This window comes from Neopsephotus bourkii, unplaced genomic scaffold (genome assembly GCF_033783945.1).
Source record: "Neopsephotus bourkii isolate Nb327-2 ecotype Australia unplaced genomic scaffold, CSIRO-AGI_Nbou_v1 NB_1630, whole genome shotgun sequence".
Taxonomy (NCBI): domain Eukaryota; kingdom Metazoa; phylum Chordata; class Aves; order Psittaciformes; family Psittacidae; genus Neopsephotus; species Neopsephotus bourkii.
Genome location: NW_026902105.1, coordinates 2,264,491 through 2,283,270, shown reverse-complemented (window position 1 = coordinate 2,283,270; position 18,780 = coordinate 2,264,491). Strand labels below are relative to the sequence as shown.

General features: G+C 43.9%; 1 protein-coding gene across 2 annotated transcripts; it reads left to right on the top strand.

Moving 5' to 3' along the window:
• The first annotated feature begins 611 nt into the window (after positions 1-611).
• ZNF706 (zinc finger protein 706) lies at positions 612-6,412 on the top strand. Of its 2 annotated transcripts, none has more exons than XM_061373263.1 (4): positions 612-769; positions 4,097-4,233; positions 5,375-5,471; positions 6,115-6,412. In XM_061373263.1, the coding sequence occupies exons 2-3, from the start codon at positions 4,099-4,101 to the stop codon at positions 5,468-5,470; spliced, it is 231 nt and encodes a 76-aa protein (XP_061229247.1). In that variant the 5' UTR covers positions 612-769; positions 4,097-4,098; the 3' UTR covers position 5,471; positions 6,115-6,412. The 2 variants fall into 2 exon arrangements, with proteins under 2 accessions (XP_061229247.1, XP_061229246.1); XM_061373262.1 differs by having other exon boundaries at positions 5,375-5,482.
• The last annotated feature ends 12,368 nt before the right edge of the window (positions 6,413-18,780 follow it).

The window sequence follows — 18,780 nt, the reverse complement described above, 5'->3', positions numbered from 1 at the left end:
CTCCGCTCATCTCACACCATTTCCTTCAGCTTTCAATTCATCCAACCCTCCAAAGCTGTGCATGGGCCTTCTTAAGCTGCCACCTGAACATATGACCGCTGCGGAACCCCTGCCTGGGGCGGGGACTCCCAGCCCCTTCCTTACAGCCTCTCCAGAGCCATTTTCTTGAGGAGCAGCTGCTATTTTTAGGGAGCCTCTGTATGCCGAGCACAGACGAATGTGGCTGAGAGCAGGGCCTGTTGGGAAGCGAGGGGACGGTCCGGGGGCAGCTCCACCACACGGAGCCATCACGGATCGACCCGCAGCCTCCCCGGGAACCGACCACCCGGAGCCAGGCTACATCTCCGCTCTGACCGAGGCGCTGTCCTGCCTGTCACGCCACACTGGGCGTCAGCGGGACTGGGGCCCGCAAGGTTAACCGCCCCGCCAGGGGTGCCTCATGGCCCCACGCAAGCCGTGCCCCCGTCGGCCCCGCAGCACAACCCGACCCGGCTGCCATACTGGGGGCGCGAGTCCCCCCACAAGCCCCCCGACAACAGCAGCACGGCCTCAGCACCACCCCCGCCTTATGTAACGGAAGAAAGCCGCCATTGGCCAGTGGGGCTGGGCCGCGCGGGCGCCGGGTGGTGCAGCGCATGCGCAGTGCGGGCGCTCCGCTCCCTCCTCCTCCTCGTCGTGTCGGGCAGGCGGTGGTGGCGGCTGTTGCGGGGCCGCGCGGAGACTTCGCCTCCCGCTCGCCAGGGCCGCGCAGGCCGCACTCACAGCCCGGGTGAGCGGCGGCGCCGGGCCCTCTATTGGTGGGGCGGCCGCACCGGCGGTGGGGTGGTGGGTGCGGGGCAGTGGGCCCGGACGTGGCGCGGCGGAGCAGAGCAGGCCCGCCCCGGGGGAAAGGGGACGGCCCGGTAGCGAGGCGCGCTCGGCTCTCGGCCTGCCCAGGCCGCTTCCCCGCAGCTGGAGCTTCGCCACCGGAGCTCTTTTCCTTCCTTCGCTCCTTCCCGCGGGGCTCGTGGTGGGGCTACCCGGGCTGCGCCCGCCCCGTGCCCTGACAGGCCCTCTCTGGGCCCGCGGCCTCCTTGGGCTCTTTCGCGCCTCAGGCCGGGCCCGAGCCTGGAGCTTCCTCGCAGCGGTGTCGGGGCAGGGCCTTACTTGCTGCTGCCTTTGGCCGCCCGGCGGGGGGAGCCGGGGTACCTCAGGGTGCCGTTTGTTTCTGGAGGTGACAGCGGGGGCAGCTGTCTGGGTCCAGTTTTAGGGCTTGAAACTGCTCAGGTCCTGGTGACTTACAAGGAAATGACTCTGTGTGAGGCATTCACGTACCGCAGGCTGCAGCCTCGCTGCCTTGTGATGCCCGTGCTGTTGCTACTATGATTTAGCACTAATTTTTCTTGTGGTATTTGGCTTCCTATGTGCTCGAGGTTTTTTTACTTCAGAACAGCAGGCTGGTTTGCAGGGCTCTTCTGAGGGTGTGCCTGATAAGGCAAGCAGCACTTACCTGTGTTGTGCAATTGAAACAGATTTAGCCTGGTAGGTGAATTCATCATTCTTTTAGACGAACTTTGGGATTATTTGTCACTTTTAAAAATTTAGATAGTCCAGATAATCTTAATTTTCCAATATCCGAGTATTCACTCTGTGTATCAACTGTATCAGTGTAATTTGCAGCATTTAAACTCTTGGATTTTTGGCCTCAGGCATCATGTGGAGATTGATATTTTAAAGCAATGTTTTTCTTCATGTTTCCTTGTTTGTGTCTTAACTAAAACCAGTAGTTGCCAAATGTATACATACAGTGTGGTTGGCTGTTACAGTATACTGCTTACCAAGCTCTTACCAAGGGACTAAATTACAAAGTAATAGCATGATTTTGTGAAAATGTAGTTGTGGGGTTTTTTTTATTGCATCTTACTATTTTCTATTAGGAGCTCCCGAACTTCTGGGAGAATACTGTAATGCCGATAAAATAGAATCAGAATAAAACCTACACTTGCTTCTAGTTTGCAGAGTTATTGGGAATATCTGCCCTGGTTTTCAATGGGAATGTAGTGTTCTGGTTGAGCCATGCGGTACATAAACACTGTGAGGCCCTGGCTGGGGTGTTTTGGAGTAACTGTAGCATACACTGAAGCATAAACTGATATATTTAGTTTTGTTAACAGTCAGTGCTATGTCTTACAGAAACTATTGAATGCCACATGAATTTATGCTTGTTAATAGAGTTTTTGTTTTATTGTGTTCAATTTTGTTAGCCGTTTGGACTTAAATATTCCTCTAGAGCAACTGATGGGGGAGGAGGAGGGAACACTCAAAGATGCAGTGTAATGTTTCTGCTAAGGGTTATATGATGCTGTTATAGATCCAAGAAAAAGTTGGAGTGTGGCCTGAGAGGTGCCTCTCAATCTTCAAGAGCTGCTTTGGGTCTCAGGACCATCTTTTTGCTTAGAGTTAAGCACTGTGATGTTACCTGAAAGGGTGGAGAGAGGAGGTGGCTGGTTTCTTTTCCCAAGTAACAAGTGATAGGACAAGAGGTAATGGCCTCAAGCCGCACCAGGGGAGGTTTAGATTGGATATTGGGAAAAAACTTCACCACGAAGGTGCTCAGGCGTTGGAACAGCCTGCCCAGGCCAGTGGTGGAATCACCGTCCCTGGAAGCACTCAAAAACCATGGAGATGCAGCCCTCAGGGACATGGCTTAGTGGTGAACTTGCAGTCTGGGGTAATGATTGGACTCGGTGATCTTAAAAGTCTTTACCAACCTAGCCGATTTTGCGATTCTGTGTCCAGAAATTCATGCAGTACTAATGTATTTCCAGGTGTCCATGTGTCTTAGAAACTCAACAGTTTTAAGGGCCTTTAACACATGCTTACTGGAGGTCAGTCTTTGTTTGAACAGGCCTTTCTCCTTCTGTCCTCATGGAGGGGAGTGAATGACAGACCTGTTGTAGGCACCCAGTGTGACTCATGCATGAGTACGGAACTTGCAGCAAATGCCCAGGTTGCATAGAGGGGCAGTTACCAACGAGCCAACCTCCTGGGAACATTTGACTTTACTAGTCCTGAAAACAACGGACTTCACTAGCTGCTGCCCTGTGCTTGTGTAGCAGGTCTTGTGCTTCTGTGAGAGCTGCACAACTGGATTGTGTGTGGGCTGTGAGGGACCGAGAAAGATAATAGCAGAAAGTGGGCTGCTGGGTTATATAAGCATGCTCTGGATTCTGCTTGCTTGGTGCACCCAAATTCTGCCTGGTGCCTGCTCTGTGGGTGGGCTGCAGGCTGAGTGGGGTGTCCAGGTGGGCTGCAGGCTGAGTGGGGTGTCCAGGTGGGTTGCAGGCAGGCAGAACGTGGTGGTGGTAGCATACGCTGGTTTGCTGCTCCCTGAAGTGTGATTTCTTTGTGCCTTGTTTCTTCTGGTGAACCTTCTAAAGGTATACGGCAGTAGCGTTTGCTTCCTTTATGCTCCTGTGTTATATAGAGTAATGGCTTCCTATGGGGGCAGCTTTATTTCTTTTTAAGAAGTGTGTGCATGTAAAGTTGGCTAATAATAAAAGAGTGGCCACCTGTAAAAATAGCCTTGAAGAAGGAGGAGTGACCTATTGTCCTTGGCATTCCCAACTCCAAAGCAGCTCACAAGCACATATACCACAAGACAGTAATAACAGCTTGGATAGTACTTTGATTTGCCTTTCTTGGAACCTGTTTCAAGTTCCAGAAATAAAGGTTGAGTCTTAAACTTAAAAGAGCAAAACCCCCTAAATTTTATTGTATGTGTGGAAATAGAGAATAAGTTTCTGTTAACTGTAAAGGAAACTTCAGTTATTCTGACTATTGAAAATACTTTTCAAAAGTAGACCTTGAAGCTTTGTAGAGGAAGAAACCTTAAAATGACCTAATAATTCTGGTGTGTATTTTAAGAACAATACTAAAACCAGAGCCTTTACATAGTAAAGAGCTTGAACAGATGTCTGTTGTATGAGAGTTATGGGAGTTGTAGGCTTCATGGATGAGCACATGACTGCATTATGCTCATGGTTACAGCTTCTCAGTCAGCTAGCAGTAGTAGTTTCTCACATCTGTAGACTAAATGTTGTCTTTTTGTTTGTAGATATGGCTCGTGGACAGCAGAAGATTCAGTCACAGCAGAAAAATGCCAAAAAGCAAGCTGAGCAGAAAAAGAAACAAGGACATGATCAGAAGGCTGCAGCCAAGGCTGCCTTGATATATACCTGCACTGTCTGTAGGGTAAGAGGAACCAAATATTATTGTAGGCAGGTCTGTCTTCCAGCCTAGAGAATTTTTAGAAGAGTATATAGTGGAAACTCAAATACTTTTCAAATGGCTGTCTAGCTCACTGCTGGAAGCATTTGCATGTGACTTGCTTAAAGATTACTCAACTGTACTGATAACTGAGATAGGAGAAAACAGGAGAGGTGACGTACAGATCTGTTCTGGGCGGTTATCTTAACTTCTGAATTGCAGAGGTCTGCATGTGCTGTTAGTATGAGGTATAAAGTGTAAAAAGTGTGAGATCACTTCCTGTTTTATCTCCAAATGGGAACATCTCATCTTTGTGATGGAATTGGCCTGTCTTAGAATCCCTGTTCATGTAGAGAGGAAAAGTGGCGGTGCCAAGATCTTTAATGTAAGTTTGATACACGGTAGCTTCTAATTGAATAAATAACTTGACAAGAGAACACAAATGTTGAGCGCTAATCAGATTGTACTTCTGGCTAGTTTTCCTGAACAGCCTTGTTTTGAATCTAAAGAGTAAACTTGCCATTTTCACATAAATGGTTGGTCTTGGAGTAGATTTGTCACTTTGAATGTCTTAAATAAGATTCCAGCATAAGCTGCTCACTTAAGTACTTGTAACCAGTTCCTCCTCTTGTGAAATCAGTCTGTGGCAGGAGTCACTTTGGCAGCTGATGCCTGCAACTGTAGTAGCCTGAGGTAGCTTCTGCCAAGTAGAGAATCAGTCTGTGCCCCTTAACTCTTGGCCTGTTGATAAACAAAAGAAGGAGCTTTCATAAAGATTTGATTCTAAAAAGAAAAATGTTTATCTTTTTGATAGGAGGTAGGTTTCCCACCAAACCAGCTTATGAAGTGTAAGATCTGCAGGGGACTTCTAGCAAGAATAATACTGTTGATGAACATGTCAAACCAGTGTGATACTAGTGCTTAAAAGCACCTCTTTGAAAATCTGAGGTTAAATAGTCTCTTAAGCTGTAGCTGAATTAATGGTGCTTCTGTCGCTAGAGCAGTGTCTTTGAGGAGACAGTTTGCTTGAGGAAAAAGAAAACAAAATGGGGAGGGGGGAACAGGTTTTGTAGTATTTTTTTAAGTCCTGTACTGTGCATAAAGTTAAATTTCTCTCTTTAATCAGACACAAATGCCGGATCCCAAGACCTTCAAACAGCACTTTGAAAGCAAGCATCCTAAGACTCCACTTCCTCCCGAATTGGCTGATGTTCAGGCATAAGGTTGTCTACAGGTCATTACCTTCATTTTTAAATGACTGTCTGGGAATTAGAAATTATTCATCATTTTTTTACCAGCAGCTGAGACTTAAAACTCGTTTTGTTTCCTTCAGTACAAAAATTAACTGTAAGCTAAAGTTATGCCCCTGAACTGTTAAACAGAAGAAGCAAGCTAATACTTACCTAGGTGAAATGGCTGTGGCTCTTTACTGTGCGTGGAGGTTGTTTTAAAAGGGATTAATGTTATTTCAAATGGTCATCTTTAGAGTTGTAGGAATAGTCTTTATTATTTAGTTCTTGCTTTGAAATGTCAGTTTTGCTTTGAACAAAACACATCATAAATGCAATCTGTCTGTGGCTGCAAAACATGTAATGGAAATAGTTGCTTAGAGTATTTCCAACAATTGAGCCTTTTTGTTCCTGAAGCTATGCAAGTGAATGCAAATTTTTCTGCATTCAGATACAAACCCTCTGTGTTAACTGTAGAAGAGGTTTCCCACTGGCCAGCTGATGGGCTGTAACTGAAAGTGGTTATAATAAAAGGCTGAAATGAGGTAAAAAGCAGTACTGTGGTATTTCATTCACACAAAGGTGAGCAGCGTTGTGTAACGGTTCAGCTTAACTGAGTTATTCTTGTTTTTTGTAGGTGAAATCATGGCACCTATTGACTCTTCTACTGTCAGACCTTACATAACAAACCTGCAGCTGCTTTTCTAAAACTGTTGATCAGCAAAAATGAAGGGGCTACAGAAACATTCATATTTTTATGCTGTTCCCTCTTGGGCTTCATGCAAAGACAATTCTGTGTAAATGTACAGTTGTGCCCTATTTGGAAATCCTGAAAAATCAGCCCATACTTGTTATAAAAAATTTTTTACAATTGTAATTATATTGATGTTCATATTGTGTAAAATAACTCATTTAATAAAGTAGTACTTTGATTTTACAGTATCACAGATTAAATCCTTGTAAAAGTTCTGTTTCAACTTCCTGTATTATCTGCCTTACCATAAAAAAGACAAAGTGGAATTTTCCCCATCCTGCCAAAACATGAGCAGTATCATTCCACTGAAAGTAATGTACATTACAGTAAATTAATCTTAAGTAAAAAGGGAAGCTGCTCAGATTTACTGTTCAGTGTGCTGCCTGCTTGGGCCTGGTCACTAGTGGTCAAGTTGTTGGCTCAAAGCGCAACAGACTCCCTGGAAGCTGCATTAGAATACTGAGACTTCCTTCTGCATTTTTTAATCCTGTGTATTGGAGTCTAATACTGCAAGTCATTTCAGATGGAATTCTTTTACCGTGAGGGATCATGTTCCTTGAAGTCATGCACTGGAGAGACTATGGTTATACCTGTTACCCATAATATTTGGTAGATGGCTAAGGAAGCAGAGAGATGGCAGGATTGAACGCTATAGGTACGCTGGCTAAAGAAACTCTGCTCTTAGTTGAAAATTTTTATTTGAAAAGATTTTTAATGCTATTTTGAGCAGTTAACCACACATGATCCCCCTCAAATGCATCTGGTTATTTCAGTAGCAACTCTTCAAGAAATATGCAAAATAGCCAGCCATTAATAACCTTTCTTCACAACCATTTTAAAATAAGCCTGTTGGAAAAAAGCCCAAGTAACTGAAATAATATGGCTGCTTTAAGAAATGAGATGTTATTAAAGTTGCATTGACATGAAAAAGCTGGATAATATCTCTCTGGCCAAGAGCATTTGAGCAGATAACCACAATTACTCTTAAAGTGTTCTGGGCACAGTTCTAATCCCAGGTGTACAGCACAGAAGTAGTGGAGAAACATCTGAATTGTGCTACTAGGTCTGCTACACAAAATTCCATCTTTGGCATTTGGAGGGGACTTATTTAAGAGCTTTAGGTTTGATCTTGCAGTAGGAAGCAATACTAGAATTGCTGTGATTTACTGAGGTTACAATGGATGTAAAAATTCTGGCAATCCAGGTAACCCTTGATACGCAGCAGGACTACATCTGACCTTCAGATGGCTTCCTAAAATCTAGGACCATAGTCTCAAAGACTCATTCACGTAAAAGAATGCACTTGGTATTTTATTATATAAAGTCAAAGCCTTTGTCTTCTTCCACTCATTTGCTCCTTATTGAACTACTGTGAGACTAGCTTCCTGTCCTCTTTGCTGTGACAGTATCTCTGTAAATACTTTATTTGGCATAAAATTTCTCTGTATTATAGTCACTCCAGGATAACCTGTATATCGCTTAACTTTCATAAATACAACACTGTTCTCCTCCAAGAGTAATCCACTACTGCACTTGTACACCTGACATCAGAATGTAACGCTTCATTTATTTCTCTTTAATGTTACCAATACATACATCCTGACAAACTGACTCCCACAAGGCAAGAAATCTGTTCTCGACCTTTGTGCTGTGTGTGGGAGAGATCCTTAAATGTTCTGATGCTGTGGTTTGTCTAAAAATATGCTCAGTGCAAATGGATAAAGATGTTTCTTGCACTGATTGGTATTGGGTAAATCTGGTTTTACTCTGGAAAACGATCTGGGATGTATTCCTATAGCTTGGTCCTGGGGTGAAATATATGTTCTATTCCTTCAGTTTGGATTGTGTAGCATTAAATAAAAAGGTTTTTGTTTTTTTTCATAAACAATGTCTCTTAGTGAGCACCCAAAGAGCTGCATCACTAGTGGGATGGTTTACTTCAGTTAGTTGTGTTTTTGAAACTTTATGATGCTCAAGTTGAAAACACCCGGGGGGGGGGGGTAGGTTATGTATTAGAAGGCAAGGGTGATCCTGAGTTCAGTAAGATCCTTAGCTGCAGTAGCTGCAATCTGAAGTACAGAAATAAATGAAAGCTATGACTGAATTGTTGTAAAGGCTTTGTAACTACAGGGGGAATGCTATACTAAATGTGGGAATTGTCATCATCTAGAATACCTGTGATGCTCCTTGTACCTAAAAGGTCAGGGGAGGGACTAGGACTTCTCCATCGTACCTTCCTGATCTGAAGGATGGCGTCCTGTTACCTGGCTAAAGACACAGTTGTGCATTGTAATGTGTCTAATTAAAGAGAATTAAACAACTAAAATGTAAAATGTCATATTTCCTGCCTGCTTTTAAAAACAAACATTATTGCACTTGGAAAATTAATGTCCTGGCTGTGGACAGTCCTGGAGCTTGAAGCTATCTTAACTGCAAAAAATAGACAGAGGACATTTCCCATGGTCCCTTGAGATAGGTTCATCTTTGCGCAGGGACAGCATTCAGGTAAAGGGTTCTTTTGTTAGTATGGGCAGCAGCTGTCATGGATATCTTAAGAAGTTATTTTAGATTCTCAGAAGCCCACGTCTCTTCTGGGAATCTCTTCAAGTGGCAGCTGAAATCACGTTTTAAGCAGGGCTTAAATGTTCTGAAAAAAAGTGTCACTTTAGATCCCAGAGTAGAAGTTGGCACGTGTGATTATGATGGGGTTACTGAGTAATCAAGAACAGTTTTGAGATCTGTTTCTCGAACTTAGGCTACTCTGTATGTGCTTTACCTATCTAAGGGTTTCTGGTTTCTTGCTGTGAAAAATCTGGAATAGAAGTTGAAGACAGTTGCTTTATAGCCTTAAGGAAATAGCTGGCTTTATGCAATGCTCTTGAAACATCCCTGGAGACTATCCCTTTTGGTTATTTGCTGTTGAGCTGAAAACACTTCAGATCACATAAAGCTAGTGATCACAGGCTGTTTGCAAACCACACAGTAATGAAGGAATTTGTAGTGTTTCTGTAAACTATACTGAACTTTTCTCCCATCTTGGTAAGATGAGCTAATGGATGGGTTTTTTTTAATCACTGAATACTGATAGGCTTGAGTTGAGGTCTGTTTTGTTTCCCATTTTCACAGAAATAAGTTAGGAAGTATTTGGCTTTACTGGAATCATGGTCTTCCCAAGGTCTGACCAGTAAACTCAATTAGTCCTACAGAATCCACAAAGTAAAGGTCAGCTTGTGTTTTTGTCTACTCAGGCCCATTCTGCTGGGTATAATTTGGGGGCATTTGATTTACCTATGTAGAACCTTACAGGTTTTGCAGTGGACTTTGGATTCAGCCCCAAAACTCAGCTTTGGACTAGTATTCAGCATGTCATTTTCCATGTTCTGTATCAACAGAAGCAATGTTGCTCTAGTCTAAGCAGTGGGAAGGTGGCAGGTGCTGTTTGTGGAATTTCACTGTCCATTTTGAAAATTATTTGGGATTTTTTTAGTTCATTGTCTACTTTGTTATAGTTTTTATCTAGATAAGGCACAGTAGAGACTCACTGGGGTTCTGTTATCTTGCTAGCTTTCAAAGAAAGGTGCAAGAGGCTGGGTATATATTCTGCAGTTCCCTTACACAGCTTTTAGCACTGGGGTTTCTGGGGAAAGAGGAATCTGTAGTCCCAACCCTGTTATCTGTCAGGAATATGTTAAAGCAGTGTCTCAGCTTTGTCAGGAAATACGGCACAGCTTTCCTCTGAAAAATGTTGTCCATTAAACACATAAAGTTAAGGTCCAGACAGCACTTTGAGGGCATGGCAAACATATTTGTGTGTTCCCTCTTTGTAGCTGTTAGGAAATCACAATGTGCAAAATGTTTCTGGATGCTGGAGATCTTCTAGAGGAGTAAGGACTAAGGGAAATCTCCAAATATTATCTAGTCCATCTCTTTGCCCTGAGATTGGGTCAAATCTGCCAAGACTGTATCTTGGAAGTGTTTCTCTGACTAAAAAGCTTCCAAGTTAAGGGATGCCGTGACCCTGTCAACAGCATGTACCACTGTTGAACCTGGGGAGTTACCACAGCGAGAGTTTATCCGTGTGAGTTCAGTCAATTACTTACTGTTCTTGTTGGCAATAGATGTGGTGAGTAGTTTCCTCATTTGAACATTGCTATCATGTTCTCCTTCTAGTCTTCTCATTTCAGTAAACCCAGTTAACTGAATCACTCTTCATGGTTTCTAAATCTAGCAGTTGTGCACTTCTCTGAATCCTCTCCAGTTTGTGCTCTTAAAGCACATGGTCCAAAACATGACCCAGCGCGCTGGCTAATGCTAGTGCAGCGTTGCTGGGACAGTTAACTTCTGGCACTTTAGTACTGTTGGTACACACTGGAACTATATTTGCCTTTTAACAGCAGCAGCATTTTGACTCACACTCAAGTTCCTGGTCAGTAAACATCCCAGATCCATTTTGGTACCACTACTCAGCTCCATTCTGTGGCTATGTATTTAGTGCCTGATGCATACCTGTTTCTATTGGATCTCAGACCAAATTTATCAAGATAACAGTATTCTAGAGCTGTCTCATGCTCTTTACAGTTCATCCACGTTCCCCGTGCTATCATGGGAAAGTCTTGCAGATGTCCTGTTTATAGCCTGAGTTGTTCATGAACACACTGATGGGCCTTACAGGATGCTGCTTGATTATCTTCTCAGGTTCCCAGTAAGCCTTTGGCAATCGCTTTTTGAGAGCACTTGGACTGCTGTGATTCTTCTTAGGGTCAGTAGGGACTGGAGCCGTTTTTTCACCTTTGAGCACTCCACATAATGACAATGTCCAAGGCCTTTACCACAACAGGGAGACTTAAGATCCTGTGCACCTGTGGCCACCAAGCCAGATTTCATGAAGAAGGAAGTGGAAGGTAGTGGAGTACTCTGTAGTCTGTTCCCACACTGGCTGGCTGTTGCTGGGTTCCTTTTCCAGATGTATTTACAAGGAGGACTTTAGGATAATGGCTCTAGCCCTTTTCCAGGTTTAGGTTGACTGACAGTCTCCTTTAAATTTCTTGGGCCTGTCCCACTGCTCTCTTGGACTTTTTTCTGTGCCCTGTGAGTTCTCAAAGAGCAATGCTCATGGTCCGTGCTGACGTGGCTGATTGCTGGACCATCCTAGGGTAAAAGTAATCAGCTACTGCTGACATGAATACTTCCTCTTTCAACTTCCTAACATGATTTAGTTAACTTTTGACTGAAGCCAGAAGTGCTGTTCTTTACCTATTTGTAAATCTTATATTTCATTTTTATCCTTTTTCATCAAGTAATAAACCTATGTTTAACTTCCTCTTTCCCTAGATATTTATATGCTTTGTATCTGCCTTTCAGAACTTCAGCTGTTTGACTCTGCTAATGAAGGTGTTACTTTGTTGACTTTTGAGCCATCTAAAACTCAAGTTACTTGTGTGCCCCTCAGAATCCATGCTCTTACATTTACAAGGCACAGCACAACACTAAGGCTAACTCTTTGAGAACTCTTTTTTTTGTTGTTGCTTGGGTTATTTTGTACACTTTGCCCACCATGAAGCTATCAGGAGTGATATATGCTCTGTCCTTATCAGTTCATGGTCCCAAATGTGCCGGAGCTGCAGACTTTCTCACTGAAGTTTGAGCTCTGCCAAGGATTTATTTACACACATATTGGCAGTAAGAAAGACACTACAGACCAGGCTGGCCTGATAAATCTGAATGTGCAATAGCTGTTATCCTGTATGTGAAACTATATAGCACTAATTAGAGTAAATGCTTGAGTGACTTTTCACCAGACATCATTCTGACCTTTTCTTCCTCTGGTTTTCAAGACTGTACCTAAGCTTTAATTGTTGCTGTCTGTTCTGTTCCATTCCATATGGATGCCGGTGCCATGCAAACCCTCACAAGGGTATATATCCTGTCTGTCTTCTTTATCTTTTGCTTACCAAAATAGGGTAATACCCAAAGTGCTTTTGTGCCTTATACAGTGCTTTGCAAAATGAATGTATGCATGGAAAACAAATGCATGTTAATTGCACAGGATCTTCTCAGGCCAACAGGATGGGCCTTAATTTGTAGCTCCTTATTCCTGATGCGCCTTCAAGGTCCAGTATCCATTACCTGCTAATGATTTTAACTCTCTTTTGGTATACATGTTTTCTTTAGCTGTACATGGTCACTGTGTATTTTGCAGTTTGCTTTATTTTGAATTATTTGTAGATCTTTTGAAGGGTGAAAACTGAGTATTTCCAACCAAAAGAATAATTGGAGAACAATGTCTTCTAAAAAAAAAACAACAGAAAAAGAAACCTAAAATGTTTCTCTATGTCCTGCTGGTATTCAGAATTATTACTATTGTCATTACTCTCTGTTACAGTAATGCTTAATGCAATGGCATTTTCTGTTGTTGAAAGAGATACAGTTCAGATTTCATATCACAGTGGGCTGTGTACGGTATGGGAGCTGACTGCAATAGTTTGTGCAATGGAGCACCACCTTCTCTCCACACAGAAACAGAGGGAAAATAATTTACATTTGTGACTCGATTCACTTGCTGTATTTTGTATTTAGAAAGTAAATTCAGATTGTTTGTGGGTTTAACCCTTAAATACATTTTCTGAAGGGCACCTACTGCTGCTATTAGCTCTCACCAGATCAGTGCTGGAAGGCAGTATTTTTCTTAATGAGCTCTAAGAAATACTGTTTATTAAGGACCATGTAAAGAAAGGTTAAGCAGGAGTACACTGTGGCTTTATGCTGCTGCAGTAAATCATTCAAAGAATTTGCTATTGCGCATCTGAAAGCATGAGCTGTTGTGCGCTGGAAGAATGTGACACTGTTTGGATCACAACCACCACTAGCCAACGAGGACAACTTTTCAGCTTCTGGACTGCTCAATGGACAAAGCATGCCTGTATTTTTCTCAAGTAACAATTGAATTCTGCATCACTGAAGTCAGTAGGAGCTTAATTTTGTCATGTGCTAAATATTCACATGCACGTGCAGAAAGCTGCTGGCTCGACCACCTTCGTAAATCGCATATATTACTAAAATGGGTTTACTTGACCTCTGTCAATCTGATGACAATTCCTGCATGTCTGGGAGGTGCAGTACTCTGTCCTAGAAAACACATACAGTGCTCTACCAAGACAGACTTCACCGACTGTAGTCATAAGATATTTTTTGGACCCAGTCACTGTCAATCCTGCTATTTTATCATAACACTTTTAACTGGAAACACTGTGTGGACTACATGACTCTGTGGACCTCACAGATGCTAAGTGCCCCATGGACAGAGTTTTGGAAACCACTCTCTTGGGTACTTCTGAAATTAATTGTCTCTCTTGCTTGCTCTGTGGCTCCAGGCATTTTCCCAGAACCCAGATATCTTTGTGCTGCCCCCCCTCCCTTTCCCCACTTGAGGTGAGTGAATGGGTAGGAGCACAGTCAAGTAACAGTAGAATTGTCCAGTCTAAAAGTACTGCTAATAACTGTTGATTGCATCATTTGGTTTTAGTCAGTGGTGGCCAGCCTTCACCTTTCAGTGCTGTGAAGGGATAGAAGCAACCTGGCATCTGCAGAAGCACTTTCTGGGGCTGCTACTCCTGAACACCAGCCTGCCTTCCTCTTGAAATGAGGATCAAGAAACCACATGAGCAGCATAACTAAGCTCTGGGTCTGAACTTGGCTAAAGACAGCCAAATTTGCAGAAAGGGAGGTATCCTAAAGGCAATCCTGTTGTTCCTATTTGTGAAAATAGGCAGCTGGGTAGAGGAAAGGCTCTCTGTGTCATTATGGGGGAGGGTGGTGGCTCAGGGCTGCAAAATGACCTCCCACAGTGCTGGGCACCAGACAGGCCTTGAGAAATGCCCAAAAGACGAGACAGATTTCTATTGGTATTTCTTTAGGAAGGAGAATTCACGCTGAAGTACCTGATACAAAGTGCCTGCACCAGACTTGCTGATTGTCAGAGCTTTGCCCATGCCTCTGTGGGCAGCAGAACCAGTTTTAGTTCTCATTCCCCATGGTAAGGTGGTCCTTCTGCCAACTTCTTCCCTTCCTTGCTCCCAGCCCCACTATGGCTCACATTTGGTACTTAACTGGGCACTGTCATGAGCTAAGTCAACCCAACAGAAAACAATCCCTTTGACTTCTAACAGGCAAGTAAGAAAAGTGAGGCCCTGGAAGAGTGATAAGCTGAGGTGCCCACATTGGGAAGATTGTGTCTGGGAGCAGCGATGTTGCAGGATTCTGTATTTCTGTACAAGGTCAGCAAAGACAAACAGCTTTCCCTTGGCCTGCATGAGGAAAAGAGGAGAGGGAGAGGTGGGATGCTAATTAGAGCTGTAAGAACAGCTCACGGTGTGTTTGCTTGTATGAAATGTTTGCTTTGGAGCACTTGAGGCTGGCTTAGGATTGGTTGATTGCTAATGGTCAAGGTCCATTTAAAGACATAAACAATGTCTTGAAGAGATTGTGCTTTATGTGGCACCAGAGAGAGAGACCTTGCAAGTACCAACACACCATCCCTCTAACTAATGTGGTAATGAGTGTGCTAAGTGCTTGGGTGATAGTTTTTTCCCCTTCCATCCCTCCTTATTGTGGGTATGTCTGTACCAGCCCTCCACATGCTGCATTAATCCTTACCCGGATACTCGTCTCTCCAAGTACTCTTCTGCAGGCTTGTAATTGGTATTTCAGGAAGGGAAAAACTGAATGGAAACAAAGCTGATGCTGAGACTTTGTTGTTAGCGGGGAAGTTTATGAGCTGCTTTTGACCAGAGTTTGACTGCAGCCTATCACATGCTGCAAAGCTGGCAGGAAGAGAAAGGAAGTCCTTCCATTTGCAGGGAGCTCCATGGGAGGAAGTGAGCAGTAAAGCCCAGTGAGTCAGGCACTGTTCAAGAGGAGACTAGAGCAGAGGAATGGGAACATCAGAAAGTGCCACCAGAAACCCCAGAGGTCAGCCATGAACTCAACATCCAAAAAGAATACTGCTTCCCAGAATTCCTTTGCAAATGGCCGTGGCTCTAGGGCAGGTATAAGCTCTACCAAGAGTTCATTGACTTAGTTGCTAAAACTGATTACAAGAAAGTGTTGAAATGTTACTCCTGCTAAAGATTAGTTGTCCAGCTTCTTAGAACAAGTAAAGCTGTTACTGTCCCCCTGGAGAGTGAATGAGAGTGGATTATAATGAAACAGATGATGTAGAATTTAACTTAAAATCAAGATTCTTCATTATCGAGACCCATCTGTCTCAAGCTACACTTCAGGCAAATTGGAATGCAGAGACATTAAACAAATAATGCCGATGGGTTTTGAGATAGGCATCTCTAGTTTTTCCTAAGCTATAGTAAACCCCACTTATTTTAAGAGATAGATCTCAATCTGAGGACGCATATTATATAGAAACAGCCCTTCTTTTAATTTAGGATGGTACATCAAAACCAGCATTATTGTGGGTTGGGCTTTTTTGTCTTCCAGTGTCTACCATTTTCTAGTCTCTCCATTCCTATGGCCGACTTTTCCTCACCCCCATTTTCAGTCAGCTTTCTAGGACAGCTGTGTAAGTCTGTCTGTCCTCTTCAAACCCATGACTCAGCTACCATTTATACTCCCAATACCTCCTCAATCTGCCTCTTTATTGTGGAATAAGTCTTAGCCTTTCTCTGACATTTCTACATGAATGCCTAGTCAAAAGCTGTAGCTCCATACCACTGTGAGGAAACAACCTTTTGCCAACAGCTCTTCATGCCTTGCACAGGGTGCTCCTGCCGTCCTTCTGCTCCCTGTCCTCACTATTTCCCAGCACCTCCCCATCTGCCCATACCCTGCTGCTGCCTTTGCAGCATCCATCGGTGGGCTCTCAAACAGCGCCTGGCTCTAGCTCCCCAGCCAGGACTCTTTGGCACTTCCCAAGTGCTCGCCGGTCACAGCCACACCATCACTGTTCACAAGTCACACTGACAAGCCTTTCCTCTGCAGAACAGGTATCTTGCTTTGACAGAAGTTGTCACAGCTGCTAGATGCTGAAAGAACTCTTTCTCTGCCTTGCTGTTTTCTTCACTGGATAAACAGTTCACGGGCAGCTGAGAGCCTCTCTTGCTTCTTCTTTACTGAGTTAATAGATTACTTCACAAGGTTTTTGCTTTTCAGATTATTTATCTTTTAATTAGGATTTACTGCCTTAGCCCTCAGCATCCAAATTCATGCAAATGCATCTTTTGAAGACCACATTTCCCTCTGCTGTGCTTTCTTCTCCTTTTCTGCCCTCTGTCACACATGCAACCTTATTTAGTGACATGGCACTGGCAAGTCAAAGACAGAAGGGCAAGGCTTGGGACCAAACAGAGCAGAGAGCAGGGCTGCACGTCCGCAGTACCCCCCATCTGATGCCCCCTGCTCTCTACTTGCCATCCTCAGCACAGCAGTGGCCAGGTAAGTTTTTTATTGCACAGTGAATGTTCAGCTGGTAAAGAGTTGCCCCAGAGAGGAGGCTTGGGAGCAGCCCTGCCCCATTCTCCCCACGCTTAAAACCCCCGTGGTACTAAGCAGCCTTCTTTCTGAAGTGAGAAACCAGACAGCTCCTTAAAACCCCTGGGTGTGTTTCACTGCTATGTGTTTAATATAATGAGTTTCCAGGTCAAGGCTTACCACTCTGTGCTTTACCCCAGGTGAACCCTGAACTGCCTACACCTTACACATGGCTTTGCTGAAGTTCCAGCACCTCCTGCCCAGCCTGTTTGCTTCTCCCTGCTTCTCATCCTTCATCATCTTACTTAGTTTTCATTTCGTGTCCTTCTGTCTGGAAAGACAGGCCTTGTATGAGAGGAACTGAGTCCCCAGCCCGCCTGCCCTCCTCCTCGGCACAGTCACAGGGCACAGTGAGAGCAGGCAGCATCAAATCCACGTGAGATGTCCTACCTACGCAGCTCAAGTGCTAAACAAGTCAGAGAAGCAGGACTGGCTGGGTCTAGCCCTTATGTTCTGGCCATCAGGGCAAGAAGCTGGTCTTTGTTTTACAACCATTACCTTTAGTGGCATCACTCAGCCACCTCTCAGGATCTAGATATAGATCCTCTCTAGGATACAGAGGACAAATGTGCCTTTGTCCTCTATAACTGTCATCCAGCCTCTGGCTTGCATGTATGTTCTACTGTATCCTGTATTTTCCAAAGCACAGTTTCATTTTGGGCATGAACAGCTGGGCCCTGGACTTGCTCAGCTTGACTGTGGCTCTGTATAGATAAAGTTCACGTATATCGTGATATGGGGCCATGAATTGTCAAAACCATACCTTAGGTGCTGACTCAACTTCAGCTGGAGTAGGATTAATCCAAAATCTCAAACTTCCTTTGCAGGTGGCATCTCTTCCTGTACATACATTTTCTCTTAAAAAAAGTAATCAAATTCCAAGCTGTTTATAATCACCATTTTCAGTCTTAATCTCTTGCAACTTCAGACAGAGCTACAGGGTATCTCTTGCAATTTCAAACAGCTACCAGGGTATTCCCCTTCCGTGCTGATTTCAATTAGCCAGACAATAACCCTTCAGTAATTAAAACACCCACCAAAAAAAATCAGAACAAAAAGCTTCCCATTTAAATCCATGTTAAACCAATTCATCAGTGGCGCGATTAAAATCTTTGGGACAAATCCTCCTTGTCCTCTTCATGTAAGCTGTGCTTTTGAGAGCAAAGGGATGAGTGAGAACAGCATTTAGTCCATACATTAATAATGTATATCCTTTGACTGACAGGGACTGGGCTGGCAGAACAAATGAAAGCACCCTGGGGTAAGAGGAAGAAAGCCTCAGCTTGCTGCTACAAACTTCATAGGCATAAAAGTACATTTTGTTTCACTATTAAATGAGGAGATTTGGAATATAATACCGTCTCCTTCTGCAGCCCTTCCATTTTCTGCTCATGGCAAAGAGGATAAAACTGTCCACAGCTGTAATTGTGCCATCCAGTGCTCACATGCCCGGGAGAATTAATCATGATCCACAAAATCCATTCCTCTTAACTGCAAAGCACCACGTTTTGTACAGTAACTATCTACTGACCTGTGAGTCCAAGTACACCAAAGACTGTCCAACGTGTCCCAGCACTGCGCCCTGTGAAGCTGCCGGCTTCATGTCTGGGATAGCTCGTGGCAGACATCCAGAACCTCCTTATTTCACCTAGCTTCTTCCTGGTGGGAAAGGCATTGCTGTCTGTCTGGTAATGAAGCTGTTTGGGAACAGATCCCAGATACAAGAGCCGCAATCTGATGCGAGCAGCCCCAAACCCCATGGCTGCAGCATGGACAGGGTGGGCGCCTCCAGCTGGGTCTGTGCTGACCACGAGTGGATGGAGCCAACATCCATCCTCCATCGCTTCATCTCCACATTATATCTTGGGAGGGTTAATGTTCATTTGAGTTGGATTAACTGCTTTCCTTCTCTTGTGGGTTATTTGTTTTGCAAAAGGAATTCTAGACAGACATTATCTTGTGAGTTCAATAATATCAGGGAAACAAAGCAAATTCCAGGAACAAATTACC

Bases quoted from the DNA above. Each gene is read 5' to 3' on its own strand.
- ZNF706 (XM_061373263.1), top strand. From the start codon at position 4,099: ATGGCTCGTGGACAGCAGAAGATTCAGTCACAGCAGAAAAATGCCAAA. The intron at 4,234-5,374 runs GTAAGAGGAACC...CTCTTTAATCAG, and splicing joins ATACCTGCACTGTCTGTAGG to ACACAAATGCCGGATCCCAA.